General features: G+C 39.2%; 1 protein-coding gene across 1 annotated transcript in view; it reads left to right on the top strand.

Moving 5' to 3' along the window:
- Nucleotides 1-20884, top strand: part of MTMR7 (myotubularin related protein 7) — a 49096-nt gene that overhangs the window by 23206 nt on the left and 5006 nt on the right. The window contains exons 6-12 of the mRNA XM_074866294.1: nt 3796-3930; nt 8970-9102; nt 13883-13992; nt 16080-16205; nt 16981-17030; nt 18705-18905; nt 20100-20240. Coding sequence (XP_074722395.1) covers nt 3796-3930; nt 8970-9102; nt 13883-13992; nt 16080-16205; nt 16981-17030; nt 18705-18905; nt 20100-20240 — 896 coding nt within the window. The remainder of the gene's footprint in view (nt 1-3795; nt 3931-8969; nt 9103-13882; nt 13993-16079; nt 16206-16980; nt 17031-18704; nt 18906-20099; nt 20241-20884) is intronic.

Below are 20884 nucleotides of genomic sequence, written 5' to 3'. Positions count from 1 at the left end.
GGCCCCTATGGTAGGTTTAAGTTTCAGAAGGAAGGAAGGAGACATTATTTTGACTTCTTTACCCTTTATTTCATCAGAATTCTGCTTCCATAAAGATCTATGAATGTGACAACAAAACAAGAGGGTAGAAAGATTTAAATAGTAAATACAGTCTCTGCATAAATTGCATTTTATCTTTAGTGTTTCATTAGGACCAAAATTTTCAAAGTTAACCACTTTGCATAATCACCTAAGTCCAAATTTAGATATCTTGGATTCAAAACACTAGGACATTTCCAAATCTCAGTGAAAGAAAAGATCTTGGGCATCTGCTAGATTCCAATATATAGTGATTCTGTTTGGATGAGTTTCATGGATTCAGCCTGAATGTTTTCCCTGTTGTGGTTGGAGTTCAGGTTAAGGTTCAGACCACCAGAATCTGAAGAATTGTGTTTACTCCTGGAGTCTTCACAGTTCAAAAGGCTAGGAAAACAGTTGGGAATGTTGGAGGAAATATCTCCTGGTGAGTTTGGAGGCTGGCATGAGTTGCCAGCTAATAGGGTGATGGACAGGAGTGGGATAAGGTTTGTGATGGTGGACATTGAACAGCTATGGTAACAGAAGGTTGGGAAGAAGTCTGCTTCATGCAGGGGAGATGGGTGCCACTCATTCAGTCTTTCATGCTCAGAGCTTTCCCATAGCTCTTTGGTACTGACAAATTCAATGATGATGTGACACCTTACTCTGCACCTTCCAGGATCTATGTGAATATGATAAGATCAAACTCCAGAACTATCTGTTCAGCCTGTGCAATAGCAAAACATGACCTCATCTCTTGACCTACTCTTAAACATAGCCCAAGAAATTTTATAGATATATGTGCTCATCCTAAACAATTGGCCTGGGTCAGCAGGAGGTGATTTCTTCATGGATATCATGCATCATGATGTCTATGGTCAGTAGGTCAGCTTATCTTCCTAGTTTTGCAGTACTGGCAGTGCAGCTGTTTCTTCAGATGGGGCTAAACATGATCTTAACCCCAAGCCTAACTTGACAGACAAGCCATTCTCTCATATTGGTGCCAGCATATACCATAGGCCTTTGGGCCCAGAGGATGATATAACATAATGGGCTCTAGTCCATACTTTCCTGAATCCTAACCTTCCTCCACAACCCTAACTTAAACCTTAATCTTGAGGTCTATATCTGCCTTGTGTATGGTATGCTATGGATGAGAGAGCAATGTGTTCCTTCTAGGTTGTGCACATTAAATCATAGAATGGTTAGAATTGGAAGGGACCTTAAAGATCATCTAGTTCCACCCTCTCCGCCATGAGCAGGGACACCTTACACTAGGTCAGGTTGCTCAAAGCCCTGTCCAACCTGGCCTTGAACACTTCCAGGGAGGGGGCACCCACAACTTCTCTGGGCAACCTGTGCCAGTGTCTCACAACCATCACAGTAAAGAATTTCTTCTTCATAGCTAATCTAAATCTACCCTCTTTCAATTTAAAACCATTACCCCTCATCCTATCCCTACACTCCCTGATAAAGAGTCCCTCCCCATCTTTTCTGTAGCCCCCTTTAAGTCCTGGAAGGCCTCTATAACGTCTCCCCAGAGCCTTCTCTTCTCTAGGCTGAACAACCCCAACTCTCTCGGCCTGTCCTCACAAGGGAGATGCTCCAGCCCCCTGATCATCTTTGTGGCTTCCTCTGGACCCGCTCGAGCAGGTCCATGTCCTTCTTATGTTGGGGGTCCGCAGAGCTGAACTCAGTACTGCAGGTGGGGTCTCACAAGAGCAGAGTAGAGGGGGAGAATCACCTCCCTCGACCTGCTGGCCACACTTATCCTGATGCAGCCCAGGATACAGTTGGCTTTCTGGGCTGCGAGTGCACACTGCTGTCTCATAGTCAGGTTTCCATCCACTAATACCCCCAAGTCCTTCTCTGCAGGGCTGCTCTCAATCCACTCATCACCCAGCCTTTATTTGTGCTTGGGATTGCCTTTGGTTTGCATGGTCCCACCTCTCAAGCCTGTCCAGATCCCTTCCCTCCAGCGTGTCGACCGCATCACACAGCTTGGTGTCGCTGGCAAACTTGCTGAGGGTGCACTCCATCCCACTGTCCATGTCACCAACAAAGATGTTAAACAGCCCTGGTCCCAACACTGACCTCTGAGGAACATCACTTGTCACTGCTCTCCACTTGGACATCGAGCCATTGACTTCAACTCTTTGAGTGTGACTGTCCAGCCAATTCCTTATCCACTGAGTGGTCCATCCATCAAATCCATGTCTCTCCAATTTAGAGACAAGGATGTCATGCGGGGACAGTGTCAAATCAGGTAGGTGATGTCAGTTGCTCTTCCCTTATCCACCAGCACTGTAACCCATTGTAGAAGGCCACCAGATTTGTCAGGCACAATTTGCCCTTAGTGACGCAATGCTGGCTCTCACAAATCATCTCTTTATTTTCCATGTGCCTTAGCACAGTTTCCAGGAGGATCTGCTCCATGATCTTACCGGGCACAGAGGTGAGACTAACAGGCCTGTAGTTCCCCGGGTCTTCCTTTTTTCCCTTTTTAAAAATGGGGGTTATGTTTCCCCTTTCCTGGTCCATGGGAACTTCACTGGACTGCCATGACTTCTCAAATATGGTGGACATTGGCTTAATCACTTCATCTGCCAGTTTCCTCAGGACCTGCAGATGCATCTCATCGAGTCCCATGGACTTGTTCCTTAGATGGTCGCGAACCTGATCTTCTCCTACAGTGGCTGGTTCTTCATTCTCCCAGTCCCTGCCTTTGCCTTCTGCAACCTGGGCAGTGTAGCTGGAACACTTGCCAGTGAAGTCTGAGCAAAAAAGCTGTTGAGTACCTCAGCCTTCTCCATGTCCCAGGTAACCAGGTCTCCCATTTCCTTCTGGAGAGGGCCCATATTTTCAATAATCTTCCTTTTATCACCAATGTACCTATAGAAGCTTTTCCTGTTGCCCTTGATGTCCCTGGCCAGATTTAATTCTATCAGGGCTTTGGCCTTCCTAACCTGATCCCTGGCTACTCAGACAATTTCTCTGTATGTCTCCCAGATTACCTGTCCTTGCTTCCACCATCTGTAGGCTTCCTTTCTGCATTTGCGTTTGTCCAGGAGCTCCTTGTTCATCCATGCAGGCCTCCTGGTATTTTTGCCTGGCTTCCTCTTCGTTGGGATGCATTGCTCCTGAGCTTGGAGGAGGTGATCCTTGAATATTAACCAGTTTTCTTGGGCCCCTCTTCCCCCCAGGGCCTTATCCCATGCTACTCTGCCAAGCAGATCCCTGAACAGGCCAAAGTCTGCTCCCCTGAAGTCCAGAGCAGCGAGCTTGCTGTGCGCCCTCCTCACTGCCCTAAGGATCTTGAACTCCACCATTTCATGGTCACTGCAGCCAAGGCTGCCCTTGAGCTTCACACTTCCCACCAGCTCCTCCTTGTTGGTGAGAACAAGGTCCATCATAGCACCTCTCCTTGTTGGCTCCCCTATCACTTGGAGAAGGACATTATCATCCACACATTCCAGGAACCTCCAGGATTGCTTGTGCCCTGCTGTGTTGTCCCTCCAACAGGTATTGGGGTGGTTGAAGTATTGTTTTAATATTTCCTTGCCTTTTTAAAAATAAGGTCTTTATTAACATGTAATTAATTTTACTATTCTGTCCTTCCCACACAACTGTAAACCTATGCAAACATCTAATGAGCTGTTTTTGTAAATGCTTCTGGATGCTAAATTATTTCTGCTTAATAACTATGTTGATTTTTTTTGTTTGTCCGTTTTTCTGTAGGCCTCCATATGTAGAAGCAGCCAGCCTTTATCTGGCTTTAGTGCTCGATGCCTTGAGGACGAACAGATGCTCCAGGCCATTAGAAAGGCAAATCCAGGAAGTGATTTCATATACGTTGTTGACACTCGGCCCAAAGTAAGTACATTAAATTTCTTGCACATGGCAAGACTGAATCTGGCCTGCATACATTAGGGAAGATGCACAGCCCAAGTGACTGACCATACGTCCGATCTTAGTTGCACCTGTGTAACTCCACAGGTAAGGCAGGATTTATCAGGGGAATCTTAACTAGGAACCTTGCAGACATTTTTATCTCTTAGAGAATTTTTTTCTTTACACTGAGCTTTTATTTTTTTTTTTTCTTAGCAAAATACTAAGCTACAGCAAAGTAAATAACTTGTAATAGTAACTGTATCCACACACAGAGGAGCTATCAGTAACTATATTACTGATGAGACTAGTGAAAAATAGTTCCCATTATAAAACTCTATCTACAGTTGTTTGTAATGTTGTAAACCTCTGCCTGCTTATACTAAAATTTTCCATACAAGATTTCTCCTGCAAGTGGGAAAATTTCAACAACCTCTGCATAAGGCTAAGGAAAGACCATTTACTGAGGTTACAAGAATTGAGGAGACCTTCTTTGAATATCTGCAGCACTTTTGTGCTTTTGAGAAAGAATCTGGAGTATGGTAAATAGTGATCTCAGATGCTATAGCTCTATAACTGACCAAAACTTTTGTACAAGATAAAAGCTTTAGAAAAAATTATGCTGTGCAGAAACACAGAAACTCAGTAATGATCTAGAAGAGGTTGGAAGCTAAAAAACCCTTGTGTCCAAATTGGCATGCTAGCAAACATGCTTGCAAAGGTGATGAGGACTAGATAGACTTCAGTGTATGGAGGTGGGAGCAGGGATATGTTCTTTCTTGACTATTGGTAGCTTCCCTGTCAAAGTTACCAAAGCATCTGAAGGAAAGAAACCAAAGGGGCAAATCTCCACAAAATCCCAAGTAGGTATAGGATGAGCTATAGTGCGGGAGAAGGAAAAACAAGAACAAAGGCTTGAAGAAAAGGAACAAGGAAGCTGTTGCAGTATCCTGAGATCAGGAGCCAGACCCTGAAAAAGCAAGATCGGTAAACCTGAGAAACATGAGGATGGAGCGAGGAAGGTCAAACCTGACAGAGCTGGGGCAGAAACAAGGAGCCTGTCTGACTGATGATTGACTGAAGACCTGGGGGCAGGTGGGAAAGTGCTGAGCACTCACAGCTGTAATGGGAGGCAGCAGCCAGAAAATTAGGGCTATAGCATGTCTCATTGCACTTTGTATTTGGTGACTACTTTGACCTTCAGTTCACCCTTTTTTGATTGGGATGGTACCACCTTACTTGTGGTCCTGAAGCAAGTGAATCGTGATGAGTACTAGGAAAGGATTGGTACCACTGTGTTCAGAACAGGCTTTAGATAGGAAGTACAGACATAGCTGCCTAAATAATGTTTGTTTATCAGTTTTTTATATGTAATAATAGTTGTAGCATAATGTTTCCTGGCTGATGATATTGGTACTCTTCCCTAATTAAAGAGGTTGCTCACCAATGAAATTTGTTACTAACGACCTACTGACTTGGCTGTTAATAATGTTTTACAAGGTATTAAGAGGAATGTCACATCCTGTAAACTTTTCTGGTAAATGACTTTGGTGAGACACCTGTGTGCAGTGAAAAAAGCCTGTACTTTAAGTGAAGGGAGTGAAATTGGCTCACTCATCCATGAATGACAGCATATTTCCAGCAACACTGGCTTCTTCAGGAGCCAGTTAGGAGACAAAGACAGTTTTCATTGAACTTCTCTGGAAAAAAAGGTTTTGGTGTCAAGAATTTTGTATACACAGATTCCTACTTCTCTCTCTGCGCTGCAAGAATGGACTGATTTACTAAAGCTCCTGTGATCCCAAGTGCTAAATACAGCCTTGTTACAGTTCTGCATCTCCTAATGCATGTATAAATCTAGAGCATGTAGGAAGTGATAGGTATCAGTGCAAGCTGTTCCTGGCATTCCTCAGGGAACCTTTAACAAATGTGAAGGTAAGATATCAAGTCTGGTGCAAGGTTTCCCATTGCTCTAGGAAGCTAAAAAACTACCTGCCTCTTCTCTCATCAAGGATTTGCCAGAATCCTTGCAAAGATTATGAATATTGATGGAACCTTCAATTCAGCATTCCCAAGTGCTCTTCATATGCTGTCCCTTGTTGTGTTTGATACTCTTCAAAACAAAAGATTTGGCTGCAGAAGAAAGCTTTGTTTTCACTTCATTTAAATATACCAGGATGACCATATGCAGAGCTTTGCTTAGGCTACTGTCTTTCTTCATTTTTCTCTTTCCTCTATGTGTTTACAGAAGAGGCTAATATAAACTTACTATTTACGAGTAAAACAAATTAGTTTTATAACTCTTTATAACAAGGCAGGACTCTGTTATCCTCCACATTAAAAAAGATGCCAGGAAGTCTGGCAAGGGAGATCTGTTCTCTTTAGAGGTTGTATCCTCATATTCACTGAGATTAAGCGAGGACAGGCACAATTTAGAGAGCTTTACAACAACTACTTTAAGAGCAACAGATAGAATTTTGGTAGGTGATGTGGAAAACTTGTTAGTAAATATTGTGGCAGCTGCAAAGTTTGGCAACTGACAATATTTAAAATAAATGAGTGTCAGAAAGTCTTGCAAAGTTAACCTTATATTTATTTACTTTTAAAGAGAGCTATTTCAGATTGTCTTTTAAGAAAGGATTTCTGTGATAAAATTGCTCTGCTGCAGAGACAATAGCATTTATTGTACTGAGGATTAGGTCAATTAGGGGCTAGATTTTTTCATTTGGGGTTTCAGGGGTTTGTGGTGGCTTAGACTCATGCATACAGATCTTTCTTCCTGAAGCTATATGCTATTGCAGAGAGAGACTGCTCAATTTTGTTTATACTAGAACACTGATGTCTACTTCAAAAGAGAAAGATTGGGATTCAGCAGATAATTTATATCTTTGTAGTAAGTCACACGGAGGACTCTGTCCTTAAAGGACATGCTGTTCACAGACTGTATCTTTCTTTTATTGTTCATTGATAGTCAAAACACCAGCAGACTGCTGGTTGATAGACAAGTATTTTTTTTCACCTGCACTTTTTTCTGAATTGCATACTACAAGTTAAAAGAAGTTTTACACAAGACTTGAATAAATGAAAAATGCTGGGTTTTTGCCTAGGTTCCAATCTTAGAGTATGGTTCCTTCTGTTGTATCATGAAATTCATGCAGTGTTTCAATTCCTAATGATGGTCCACAAATGTATTTCTGTTGCCAGGTTTTGTTCATGGAAATGGATGTGCTAGCAAGTGTGAAGATGGGAAAAAATCCCCTATCTTCACATAATAACTTGGACAGAATAAAAGAATTGAAAAGTGGCCTCATCCATTTGTTTTCTTATGCATCTAAAATGAAATTGTAATGACATATAAAAGCTTCTAGTCTTTAGCTGTTTTCTTTGAAAGTTAAGAGGTCAGATTTGGTCCATGGAAACCTATTTTGATGTATGATGTAAAAAAGCTAGACTTGTTCATCCTAGTTGGAGGTAAATTGGCAGCAGATAATCTGTCCTACTCAGTTGCATTCATTCAACTCCAAATTAAAATTGAGTGTCGGTAGTATGCGTGTTTGGGGTGGAAGACATCAGGAAGGGACACATTCTTGTATATCCCATGATATCATTAGCCGAGTGCTGAAGTACATTACTGTGAGTTTCAGAAGTGATCATAGAAGCAGCAAATCAATAGTACTGTCTGTGATGTTGGGAAATAAACTGGAAACCGAGTTATCTGCATAGTCTCTTGTCCCCTAGACAATGCCTAAGAGATACTTTGTTTTGATTTTTTTTTTTTTTTGAGCATTGGCTCTCACTGCAATGAAGGTGAGACACTTTTTGACCAATTGATGCCACATAAAGTCTCTCTTAAAGCTTTGTTAGTGCCCTCCAGTCCGATGTGCAATATCCATTGTTATTTAATTCTTAAATCTTTCCTGAGCAGAAGCTGTTAGTTGTGCTTGGAAGTGTGAAGGTTCTGCCACATGGGTTGCTTTGTTACTCCTAGAGCCTTCATATTTCTTGGGAAGTTCAAAGGCTCCCCAGCCTTACAGCATGCATTTCATAGAAGAGCTGGGACTTCAGGCAAAAAGACAATTTCTTTCTGTTGAACACTGACATTTTGCTGTAAGAAATAAATAAAAAAAATAGACTAATAAAGTAAAAGTACTTAATTCATTTCTATCAGCTCTAGTTTTCATCCCAGAGATCAGTTTGGCATAAGGGGCTTGACAGATAGTTCTCCCCCAAGAATCTGAAAAGGGGGGAAAGTAAACAATAAACTCCTTAATTTTACACTTGGGAAAACTGAACTAAAGAAGCATTTAGTGACTTTCCCATGCCAGAAAGCAAGCAACAGATTCAAAGACAAAACTCCAGCTTCCAGTTGAATGTATTTTTTGCTGAAGCACAGCAAAATATTTGATAGCGCTGCATTGCAGATGAAAATATTTGTGGTAATTTTGTCAATACAAATCTTTTGCGGTCTTACACAACCAGAGCCAAGTTACTATAAACTTAGGAAAAACTAGTCCAACTGTCTCTTCATTATTCCAAGCTTCAAAGAAGTAAGCTGTATCAACTTTTGGATGATGTGAGTGGTAAAACTTGGGCAACATTACAGCGTACATATGCTATGAAATAGTGGCATGGCAGATGAGACACTGCCACCTCCTGGGTATATTCTGCTAGTAAACAATGCTGATAAAAAATAAAATCAGAATAGCCTTTTAAAAACAAATGAAAACCTTTACACTCTTGCAGAGGAACCCTACATAAGCTGTGGGGTTTTTGTGTCTAACCTCACTAATGAAGTTTCACTCAAAGTGTGTGAAATAAAGGTCAGAGCTTCAGCAGCCCAGTGCCCTGCAATAGGCTGTAAACAGATCCCTGATTCCTAACCCGTTGTGTTGACACTGTGATAAATGCTTCCTATTTATCCCTGACTTAAATCACTCTGATTTATTGCAGTAGACCACAGGCTTTGTTTTGAAAAGAATCTGTTTGCTACTGGTTTTCATGCAATTTTCCCTACTTTTTTTCAGCTCAATGCAATGGCAAACAGAGCAGCAGGGAAGGGATATGAAAATGAAGACAACTACTCCAACATCAAGTTTCAATTTATAGGCATTGAGAACATCCATGTCATGAGAAATAGTCTGCAGAAAATGCTTGAAGGTAATACTCTTCTTTATTGACATCTAGAGGAAAGATTTGATCCTTCTGCCACACAAATCAGGATAACTACGCTGAAACCAGCAACAGTGAAAAGAGAGTTTTGCCTATTGCAGCTGCATGCATCTGCCTGCTGGCTAATGGGACTTGCACAATGCATCACAACTAGTGGTGATTTCCTAATTGTGCAAACACCTTGTTTTGTGGGTGAAATCCAGATATCATTTACTTTAATGACAAAATTCATTTGACTTCAATACACCTTACTTCTACGATGTCTTCTCTTGCAGTTTACACTTGGAAGGTATAATGAAAAAAATCACTTATACCTGACTTTGATTCTAGTGAAAAATACAGGATTTTTTTTTTTTTTTTTAAGCTCAGAAAGCCTATGGTTTGATTTTTCTGAGTGGTTAGTAAGGTAGTCATGCATTTTAGACTGTGAATGTTAATAGAAACTTACTCGTGGCCTGTATAGAGCATGTCACACCAGGTTTATTTATAAAACTCAGAGTCACTGGGTGTAACCATTCAGCACCTTCATAATCCCATGGAAATTAATAATAATTGCTTTATAAATACTTATTAATGTATAAATGAGCACATCTGTACTGCCATTTGATACTTGGGTTACATTGCTGTTTAGAGGCCTTTTGGGAAAAAGATAAGAATAAACAAGCCATCCTTGACCCTCAACAGCTTGTTGATTTTTAACAAGCAAATAGTAAATAGTGCTCACTCAATTCCACAGAGTCTCAGTATTTACTTCATGTATAACATCAGCACCTTCTGTCACCTCCTGGATCAGCTTGATCTAGCTATTCTTGACTTGGCGCTCTGCTTTTGCTCTTTTATTCCTTATCTGTCTCCCATCATCTGTATGTAAATGTGAATTTTAGATCTAAGAATTTTCAATGACAGGAGAGCTGTGCCCTGTTTTCAAATAAGAGCAGTTTATGAAAACCAGCAGTAAAGTGTGATGCAGGTAAAACAGTCACTCTCTTCATGACTTATTTTTACTTAATTCCTTGGTGTAAGGGTCTCAGGAAGGAAAACAGAAGGATTTTTAGTTCAGTACAGTCTTGTTTGGCTAGGAGACAGGCTGGGTGAATAAACCTGTCCCATTATTTGTTCAGCTAAAGACCATCAAAGTTAAAATAGTAAACAACCAGCCTGGCTGCATGGGACAGTACTGTGTATTATTTTTGAGCCAAAAGTTTGTGAGACAGGTCCATGGCCCAAACTGACATGTAACAAGGTAATTGCTAATGCATTTAACACTTCAGGCTGCTTGGGGGGCATAACTTCCTAGCATCTACTTTTAAATGAGCCATATGCTCAAAACATCTGCTTTTTCCATAGGTTTTATATTTGCTATATTGAAATCTCTTACTTAGCGACCCATCTGATAAGGTTAGAAATTAGAGAAGTTAAATCTGCTATTTCAAGCACTTCAGGCTTTCAAGTACTTTTTTTTTTTTTTTTAAAAATCTTACAACTTTCAGTGTATGAGCAGGGCTTTTCTCATGTAAGGTGCTGTGTAATTTTTTCTTTTTTCCATTTGTATCAGTATCCCTTAATCTGTTTCTCTCATGGCCTTTAAAAGGGTATTTATTACCTGACTTGCACATACAAAGGGAACCAGAACCAAAAAGGCTGTAAAGGGTGATGATAACATACAGTTAATATAGCTTTACAATTTTATCAGGGAGTACTTAAATATACCTAGGTGAATCTCTAAGGTAAAACACTACATTACACTTCAAACATTAAAAAATATGGGTGCTGCTCGTGATCTGTTGTGAGATATTATAAGGTACATAAAAACCCTTGGAAAGACAAGTAAGGGTGATCAAAACTGATTTTAGTTTAATATGTGCTGTATTATTGCTTGGAAGCGTACAGCATGGAAAAGAGGACATCAACACATAGTGGGTCTGATGTGTTGCAGGAGCGCAAGAGCAATTTTATTCAACTTACTGGAATTAAACAGAAGTGAAGGTTGGGGAACTTTTTCACATGAGAGACTGCAGATTATTTTCAATATACAATTTTAAATAACTTCCAGTGATGAGGAAATTTGAACAAAAATTGATCATTCAGTTTTCCATTGGAAAATGCACTTATATTATGAATGTATTCATTTCAATGATGTTTCTTTAGGAAAAAGCTGAAGAAATTAATTTATACTTATAATGTCAGTAATTTATTTGAGTAGGCGAAAAAAGTTTGGTTTGGCTCTGTGATTTTGCTGACTTTAATGCTAGCAGTTTTATTTATCCTAACTTTAACATGTATTACTCTTGTATAGTGTTAATTTTTGACAAAATTTATCAGCATTATAGGTTATTAAATTTGTAGGATAATAAGAATTTTTTCAGAATATGCAAAAAATGTTGAGATTTGGCTGTATTCTGGAAGTAAAATGCATTTCAACATGCTGGAATTTCCTTCCAGAAAAAAAAAAAAAAGTTTTATTTTTGTCTTTGATGTGTCATATTGCTTTAGTATAGTATTGCTTTTTTTTTTTTCATTTAAGGAGAGATATATGTGAAGATCCTTGTGATAATTTTGATCCTGTGCACAACCTCCTTGAAATAATTTTTAATATTAGAAGGAAATGTTGCATAAGGACTTTTCTCAGTAAAGATCCAAGGGCTGACTGACGCTGCTGTTTGGCATTTGTGATGGGGTGAGCTTTGCTGTACGTCCAGGAGCCAACCAAGACTTGACCCCCATTTGCTGTGCATTGAGATGATGACCCCACATGCTCCCTCTCTGTATTTAAACAGCAAATATGAACTTCTCCACCCCTCATACCAGGAGCATTAGCTGCTGATGTAAGAGCAGCCCTCTGATCCTTGGACTTCAGTGGCAGATCAGCCAGAAAGAGAGCCTGAGGGTTTGGCCCACAGCACTTACTGCTTCCTCTACCTATGGCCATCCTGACAGAAATGGGGGAACTGGCCCAGCATCCTCCTCTGGTACTTTTGTTGGTGGAAGAGGCATTTTCCACCCTGTGTCCTATTTCTTCTCTCCTGGGGAAGGGAGCACTACTGGATTGCTATGAGCTCTGCCCAGGGGCTCATGATTTTCTTGGGCCCACACAGTGGGTGCAGCAGGTCTTATTTCTCCATGATTTTGGTACCTTTTATGATGAGATGGAAACACCTTCTCCCCTTAGGATAAGCCTCATAATTGAATTCAAAATTTAACTCAGCATTAAAGTCCAGATTGGTAGCCAAAATCATGTGAAATACACAGTGTATGGCTTTAGGACAGTCTGAACTTTGCTCAGTGAAGTGGTCAGTAAATATTGACTCTAGTTTGGGAATGAGCAAAGCACTATTTCAGCCTCACCTTGGGCTTTTGTAAACAGAGACAGCAGCTTCAGCCAGAATTCAGCTACTAATTGGTCACGCTTCCATCTGCACAGGAGCATTAATCATGAGAAAAGCTGTTTGCTTTCGGTGCTGCTATCTGTGCATTTTTATAAATATCCTTCAAAAATTACTTTTAAAATAACCATCTGGAAGAGGCCCTATGTGCAAAGATTGCAAGACTTTGTATGGACACATTAGGCTGTTTTGCCTCTGAATTAAATGAAGTTAAGACAATCAGTTCAGATGTGGTATAAACTCTGACTTAATTAAATTCCAATTACATTGAAGGAAACTAGAGTTATGCTAGTGGTCATAATGGCCATAATTAATTGAGTCTTTTAGAACATTTCCAGAGGACAAGAGACCTACTAAGACATTATTAATTCACAGATCATACATTAACTCAGTAAAAACCATGGCATTTTTCACTGTATTCCTTAAATGAGTTTCACTGGTTAATATCTTTTTCCTTAAAAGACAGTATAATTCTACATGGATCAAAACAAATGTGTAGTCTATTTATGGGGTGAATTTAATATCTCACTCTTGAAAACAGAATTGCACCAAATATTATTATTTGTTTGCTGCTGGATTGAGGTATCTGAATTAGATTCTGATTGCCCTTTTTTTTCTTCTGATGTCACAAACTCTGTAATATTAAAAAAATAGACACGTGGATACAGCAAGATAGAAACTTAATCTTGTAAAAACTGGAAATTTTTTTTTCTTTAAACATGGCATAAAGCTTGGAAAGTTTTCAGGAAAATATTTTCCTTGGTGAATTATGTTTTTTTTTCTCACCGTCAGAATACTTTCTGATTACAAGTGAAGTTTTAATACGGTTTCATTCAGGGATTAAGAACTGTTGAGTGAATTGCTTTAACTCAAACACCATCGTCCGTGGTGATGCTGAAGGCTGGGTTTGGTGGGCCTGCTCTTACAGAGCTTCATCAGCAAACGTGGCTGGGAATAGGAGGCTGTGGCACCATTTAGGTGGCTGGCTGCCTGTCCGACAGCAGAAATTGTATGCTTTGTGTTGCCAAGCCCACATTATTAAATACACGATTCCCTCTCAGGGGTTTGAAAACTTCACTCCCAACACAATTTTGGAAAATCTGGGCTGCACAGAAGGATGTATTTGGTAAACTGTTTGCAACAGGCTTTGTAACAGCTTCTCTTTTTAACTTAAATCAACATACTGGGTGAAATTTGACTCAGCCCCGTTTCTTAAATATGTGCTTTTTTTTCAATGGTAAATTTTGACTCTGAAGTAGCCATTCTTTTCAAAAGTGAATGTTTTACATGGGGGATATCCAAAGAGATAACTCTTAGGTTGAACAGTCAGTGAAAGCTGAAGGGACTATAATTGCTGTACATTTAAGATGCAGCTTATTTTGCAGTTTGTGAGCTGAAATCGCCTTCAATGAGTGACTTTCTGTGGGGCCTAGAAAATTCCGGGTGGCTGAAGCATATCAAAGCCATTATGGATGCTGGAATTTTTATTGCAAAGGTAAAGTGTGTAAAATGAGAACAAAACTTGGACTAACCAGATACAGAAGGTGAGGACCAAATTCTCTGCTTGTGGGTAACTTCTGTTATCTTCAGTGATGTTGTATCTGAAAAAACCCATCTTGCAATGCTTCATCTATGAGGAGAGATGATTCATAGGTGCAGTCGTGTGGACATTTTGATAATATGGTAAAAAAAATTTGTGTTCTTTTCACTGAAGAATTCAAATGTACTAAAGCCTCTACTAGCCTGTATCTTGTTATGCCAGGTGCTTGAATGTCCTTACTTTATTCCCCAGGAGTGATTTTCACTGATTCTTTCCCTATTTCTGGACATTTTCTTTATTGAAGGTTTCTGAGGACTACTTCTTTGCACAGTAGTTGTAATATAAGAATATTAGCTACTGTGTTATCCCCTCTGAATTATTTAGTGACCAACTAAATTTCCCTCCTAAACCAACTCCTGTATATTACCATGGCCAAACGGTCTAGCAGCTTCTGCTCTTACAGACTTGAGAACTGTTTCAAAAGACAGTTGTTGGCTTTGATAAAAAATTATTTCTCCTGATTCCACCCAAAGTAATGCAGATATTTGTCATCTAGCAACAGTAGTTTTATTATCCCATCTCTTGTGCTCTGCCTTTTACTGTTTCAATTCTTATTTTTGAGGTTACTATTACAGTTTCTTATAGGCCATTTTATTCACATGACCTGCTACATAAGACTCTATGGATAAAACTTCATGGGCTTCCCTTTTCAATAACTGCTTATTTCTCTTGCTTTGCTTCTTCTAGCTCAGCAGGCAACTGTAGTTTCTTACCTCAACAGCAGCTGCAGGATAAATGCATGTTACTATTTCTCCCAGCCCTACTAGCTTTCATTAGCTTATAGAAATCAGGTCATTTACATTAGTTCTTGCCAAGTTTTCTCTGGTGGCTAGTCTTAAAATACTGTCAAAAAGATTTTATTCTTTGTCTGTATGCTTGCTAGCCTTGTGCCTCCTCAGACGTGCATTTTGATCCGTTCTTATTTGTACAGTTCCCAGTTCTCAGCTGTTGGTCTCCTGCCCACAGGGGTTCTATTTTGGTAGAATTTACTTGTCTCTTGAGATAAACACAGATAATTTATTATTATTATATGTTCCCTATTAAGTCCAAACTTAACTTAAATGTTTGTTTTTCTAAGCAGTATCTTTCCTAACCTATTTTATGTCTCTACTTTTTAAATTTAGTTCTCTTTAGAAATGACAAAGGTCAAACCCCTTAGAATTTAAAAAAACCCCTCAAGTTCCAAAAATAATGCAACACTAGACTTTGAAGAACTTAGTATGATCTCTTCTTTATGTGTTTATGTGTAAAATGGGATCCTCTCTCCCCAGTTGTTTAAAGATATTGATACAATCTCATTAGATGTGGAAGTTTACCTCTACCACAGGCTTCCCCACTAACCTTTAGAAGCATGTCATTAGTGTGCAATGCAGTCTGCTGTAATAACATCCACGCTAGCACCAGCATTGGAAGTAGACATTGCCATCATTGACATTACCAACAAAATGAGAAGTTAAGAGCTGCATCACAAGTATGGCTGTTCTGTTGCTGATATGTGAGTTGGATCATTAAATGCATTTGAATCTGCTTTAGATAGTTGTCTGCTCTGACAGATTGAAGAATTTTAACTGAAATGGATCCACACCCTCCTGTAGTGGAGCATAAACAGGTGATGCTGCAACCACCATATTACATGGGATGGGATGAGATGAGATTTAAGACTTTTCAGATAAGAGGAATAACACTCAACATAATTCAAGGACTGTCCCCTCCCTGGAAGTGTTCAAGGCCAGGTTGGACGGGACTTTGAGCAACACGGTCTAGCGGAAGGTGTCCCTGCCCATGGCAGGGGGGGTGATCTTTAAGGTCCCTTCCAACCCAAACCGTTTATGATTCTATTGAACTCTGTGGCAGAATAAAAAATGAACAAGGTTTCCCAGTTTCCAAATTAATTTTCTCTATGTTGAGCTGTCTCACTGTTCCTCTCTAACCAGTGCCTTTCTCCCTGCTTGTGAAATTTCTGACTTTTTCTGTGTCCTTAGGCTGTGGCTGAGGAAGGTGTGAGTGTGCTTGTTCACTGCTCTGATGGCTGGGATAGGACAGCCCAGGTTTGCTCTGTAGCAAGCCTTCTATTGGATCCATATTACAGAACTATGAAGGGATTCATGGTAAGCAGGTTCTCTTTCACAGAGTAAATAAAGTATTATGGCATCATTTAAGATGAGTATCTTTGGTTTTAATGGAAAATAAACTTTCCTTAAATATATTTTTTTTTTTTTTAAATAGGAAGGAAGTTTTTTATCTCTCCAAGTTACATTCTCCCAGTTTCTGTATGAAATGTTATCAAAGATGGGGATCAGTTGGGCACCCATTTAGTTTTTTTTTCCTAACCTTGACCTCGAAACTTTCTTGCAGCCAAAGGAACTTCCATGCAAGCAAGAATTTATATTAATTTTCAGGGATCAGTGAAGTTTTGAGTGTCAGAAGTGCGTGCTCCCTAGACATTTGATTGCAATGAGCAGCTACGTTGGAAAATCTGTTACTTTCCCAAGCAAATGAGCACTGGTAAAGCATCTAGGAATGCTTATCAAGTTAGTGGTCACACGTTAAAAAGATGTTTGAGATTTTTTTAGGTTCTATTTTAGAAAATGATGAATCAAGCTAATTGAAGTTGTGCTGAAATATCGGCATCCTATCTGTATCCATGAAGAGTGCTACTTTCTCTTGATCTGTCAGCAGTGCTCATCACATTAACTTTCTGCTTATTCTAAAAATTATCTGGGATTCTAATGCTGCTTGCTTACATCACTCTTGCTTGTCATTTTTCTGCTTATTCTAAGAATTAACTGGGATTCCAATACTGCTTGTTTACACCACTCTTCTGCCTGCTTCAACATGTGTCAGCTCTGCTCCACAATACTGAATGCAATATTCTCATTTTAGGTGTTAATTGAAAAAGACTGGGTTTCCTTTGGTCACAAATTTAACCACAGGTAAGGTGGTGCTAAGGTTTTTCTACGTCTATTTTCATGTAGTCAGTAACCGCTGCCATTCCAGTTTTACTTCCTTGTTGCCTTACAAAGCGTATCAACAGAATGCCCGCAGGAAACCGGCATACCCTTTTCTCCTACTATATGATTTAGCTGCCTGGAAAAATCAAAGTGAAATGTTTTCATAACAGTCTTTTCTCATATATGCACTTGAAGACTGCTATTGGGAATCCTGAGTGCTGGTCTTGCAGTTTCTAAGAGCACTGAGAGATCCACATGAGAGAAAAGTAGTATGTATGTGGCTTGCAAAATCCCTTTGGACTCCAGCAGATCTTTCAGTAGTGACATGACTCCCCATGTAAGTCCCTGTTCAACAAAGTCTACGTCTTCCAGGACAGTACTTCATCTTAGGCATCTCTGCAAGTTATCTATTATGTAAAAATATACTCTTCCTATTACACTTCTAAGGAAAACAGTAGTATTTGTTCAGAAATGTCAGGTAAAGCAAAGCAGAAAGACATATATTTGGACAAGTTATTGTCTACATCCCTTATGCAAATACTATAACGTAATGAAAATGTTAGAAGACTTTATATATTTAAACATGGATAAATATCCACATTTTCTTTCTTTCTTGTATTTCCTTCTAGTTTCTGTAAAAATAAAAAAAAGCAATCTTTATGTTGGAGTTTAATTATGTTATGTTGCTTGATTTGAATATAAATTTGTTCTAGTTTCAAAAAACACACCAAAACTTTCAGGAAATCTGTGCAGCTCTATACAACTTGTAGAATTACAGCAAGAATTACAGCATTTAATATGATACTGTCAGATGTCTATTATTATCAGTGGTGAAAGATATTATGAAATGTCATCACCACTGATACCTTTGGTTGGCAGTACAATATTGCTATATTTTCTTTGATGCCTAATAATAGAGAATTAGAAGTTTCAATTATAGATGTTTATGGAATTCCACTCTGTTGGCATATATATATGCACATATATATACACACGCACTAGACAAGCAGAATAATTGACTGAAAATGCTTCTTCCTATTATGTAGTCTTACAAAATATTTTTTACTTCTGTGTGGTTTGTATTTTCAGGCTCCTTTTCTTCACTGCAAGTGGTTCCAACAGACATTTTTATAGACAGAAAGTTTCATGTTCACTTGACAGTTACAGTAGCATGTAAACATTTCCGACTTCTAAAAATTTCACCAAGAGAGGGCAGCTTTAAACTGTTTTCTGCCAAGATTATTCTGTTCCTTTCCTGCTCAGTTTTCTGGTTTTGGGAATGATCTGCCATTATGTGACTGTCTAAGATACATTTTTGTCATTAAGTCATTGCAGTCATTCTTATGATGACTTATGTTACTGTGGTATAACTTTCTATTAATAGCATTAAAACATGGCTATGCAGCAGTCAGCTGTTAGTAGCTGTAAGGCAATAACACCCATAAAAGTTTTGTGTTTGTATTTGATAAATTCTGCTTTCATTCTACTCCATGAATCTTGCATCATTTTTGGGAAGTAAAAAAATATACTAGTAGTTGAGAATTTAGAAATGTATACCTATGTACACTAAAAGTGAGGCATTTCTTTTCGTTAGCATTAATTCAGTTTTCCTAGAGGATTTCAGGTTATCATTGACTGTATCTTGTCTTGTTTCAGGTATGGCAATTTAGATGGCGATCCAAAGGAGATATCCCCTGTTATTGACCAGTTCATCGAGTGTGTTTGGCAATTAATGGAACAGTTTCCTTGTGCCTTTGAATTCAATGAGCGATTCCTCATCCACATACAGCATCATATCTATTCTTGCCAGTTTGGGAATTTCCTGTGTAACAGCCAGAAGGAGAGACGAGAGCTGAAGTATGAAAGTCTTTCCTGTAGTAGCATGTTTACACGTGGGGTCTGGTGGTAGTGGTGTATTGGGGAGTCAGACATTTGCCAGTCTACACGTTTGTGCTTTCGTAAGGCGTGGGGTGCAGTGTAGGCTTCTTGGCTGTCGTCTTCTGGCAACGCAGATTAATACCAAGAAAAGTTGATCCTCTGCAATGTGGCTCTGCTGGGAGTGTAATCCACAGTGTGCATGACAGGGATTAATGAAAACTGACGAGAGCATTAGCCCTTCAGCCATGTGGCCCTACCTTCATTGCAGCATTAACAACATACAAGGCAAGCTGTCACTGTAGCTCTAATACAAGACGGTATTAACTCTAGTTGAGTTCTCAGTTTATGAGCCACTGCTCTTCTGTGTTTTAACCTGTCTTTGGGTCTCATGTCAGGACACTTTAGTCCTGATCTCTCGGATCCTTTCTTATAAATAGCCTTTTTGTCTGGTAGCCCTCCCTAGGACTGAGTCAGCAAACTATTCTTCTGCTGTCTGTCCCCAAAGCAATTATAAATTAATCTACTTGCCCTCAGGCCCAAACAGAGACAGTATCACTATTCCTGGCAATACTGATGTTCCTATTTCCTTCCTGGGGACCTGGCTCCTCAGGTACATCATGATACCCACCACTTTTCTCACGCATCCTGGTTGTGTCAGCAGTAGTAATGACAGGAAGGTGGGAGTTACTGCTTGCTGCTGCCATTTGGTCCCTCTCACTGCGCAAAGGCAGAGCAGCCTCAGTGCCAGAGTCTGTTTAAAATCAAAACCTTCACAGGTCATCATATCCCAAAACCTAACCGCATGAGAAATTGCAGCTCAGTGGTGTAGGAGTGCTTTTAAATGTGGGGATCCCTCTGGTGTAGAGATCAGTCTGAAAGCTAATTTTATGGAAGTGATCCTCTCCATCTCACAAAAGAACCCACCTCTCCACCTTCACTCTCCAGCTGCTCTGGCTTTAGGGGAAATGGATTGGATTTTGCCTTTAGTGACCAACAAAGGCATATGGGTCTCTATTTGTCTATATTTATAACTTAAGTCTAATTCCGTTAAGGAAGTACAAAGCTGATTGTAAACGAGTAGTACAGAGCACCAGAATGTCACATCTAAGCTTTAGATATACCTGAACTGTAGTAGAGACTTTAATATATTTTTATTTAATGTATTTTTTTCAGAATCCAAGAACGAACATATTCATTGTGGGCTCACTTGTGGAAAAATCGTGCTGATTACATGAATCCTTTGTACAGATCAGATCATAGTCAAACCCAGGGGACCCTGCGCTCACAGATGGCTCCATGCAACTTCTTGTACAAGTAGGTAGTATCACTTGTTACTAAGAATCGTAGGACATGTTAGTACAGAACAGAGTGCCTTTGTATTTAAGTATTTCTCATTCTACAAGGTAGCTTACAGAGAGTAAATTCAGTCTCAGACACAATGTGTTCATTCCTGGTGTGCTCATAGTCAGCCAACACTATTGCACCATTCCACAACAGAGTATTAATCTGAAAAGGAGCTTAAGATTAAAGCTATATTGATAATTGTGCGTCCTAATTTCATGGTTACTCACTTCTTCCACTGAGAAATGTCTCTTTCAGTTCTGTTCTTGTCTGTGGTTTCTAAATTTAAAGTTGCTTCAACTTCTTCCATTCCAAGATTTTGTGATGTTTATTTGGATCAATTGGCGTCAAAATTGACAAGGGGCATTTCAAGAAAAGGGTTGATATCATTGCTAAAACAAGTATTTAGTAAAACAAAAAGAAGGCTTTCCCCATATTGTTATACCTCAAAATATATATGGTAAGTTTTACTTGATCTTTAAAGTTTTTTCAAAATGTAACAATATCATAATTTTAGAAATGTTACTATTGACATTCTGACTGGAGTAATTAATTATGCCATTAATCTTAACAAATTTAAGGAGAACTTGAATAGAAATTCATTAAAACTGTGATTT

Source organism: Strix uralensis, chromosome 4 (genome assembly GCF_047716275.1).
Source record: "Strix uralensis isolate ZFMK-TIS-50842 chromosome 4, bStrUra1, whole genome shotgun sequence".
Classification (NCBI taxonomy): domain Eukaryota; kingdom Metazoa; phylum Chordata; class Aves; order Strigiformes; family Strigidae; genus Strix; species Strix uralensis.
The sequence above is the reverse complement of the archived record's forward strand: the minus strand, read 5'-3'. Positions and strand labels throughout refer to the sequence as shown.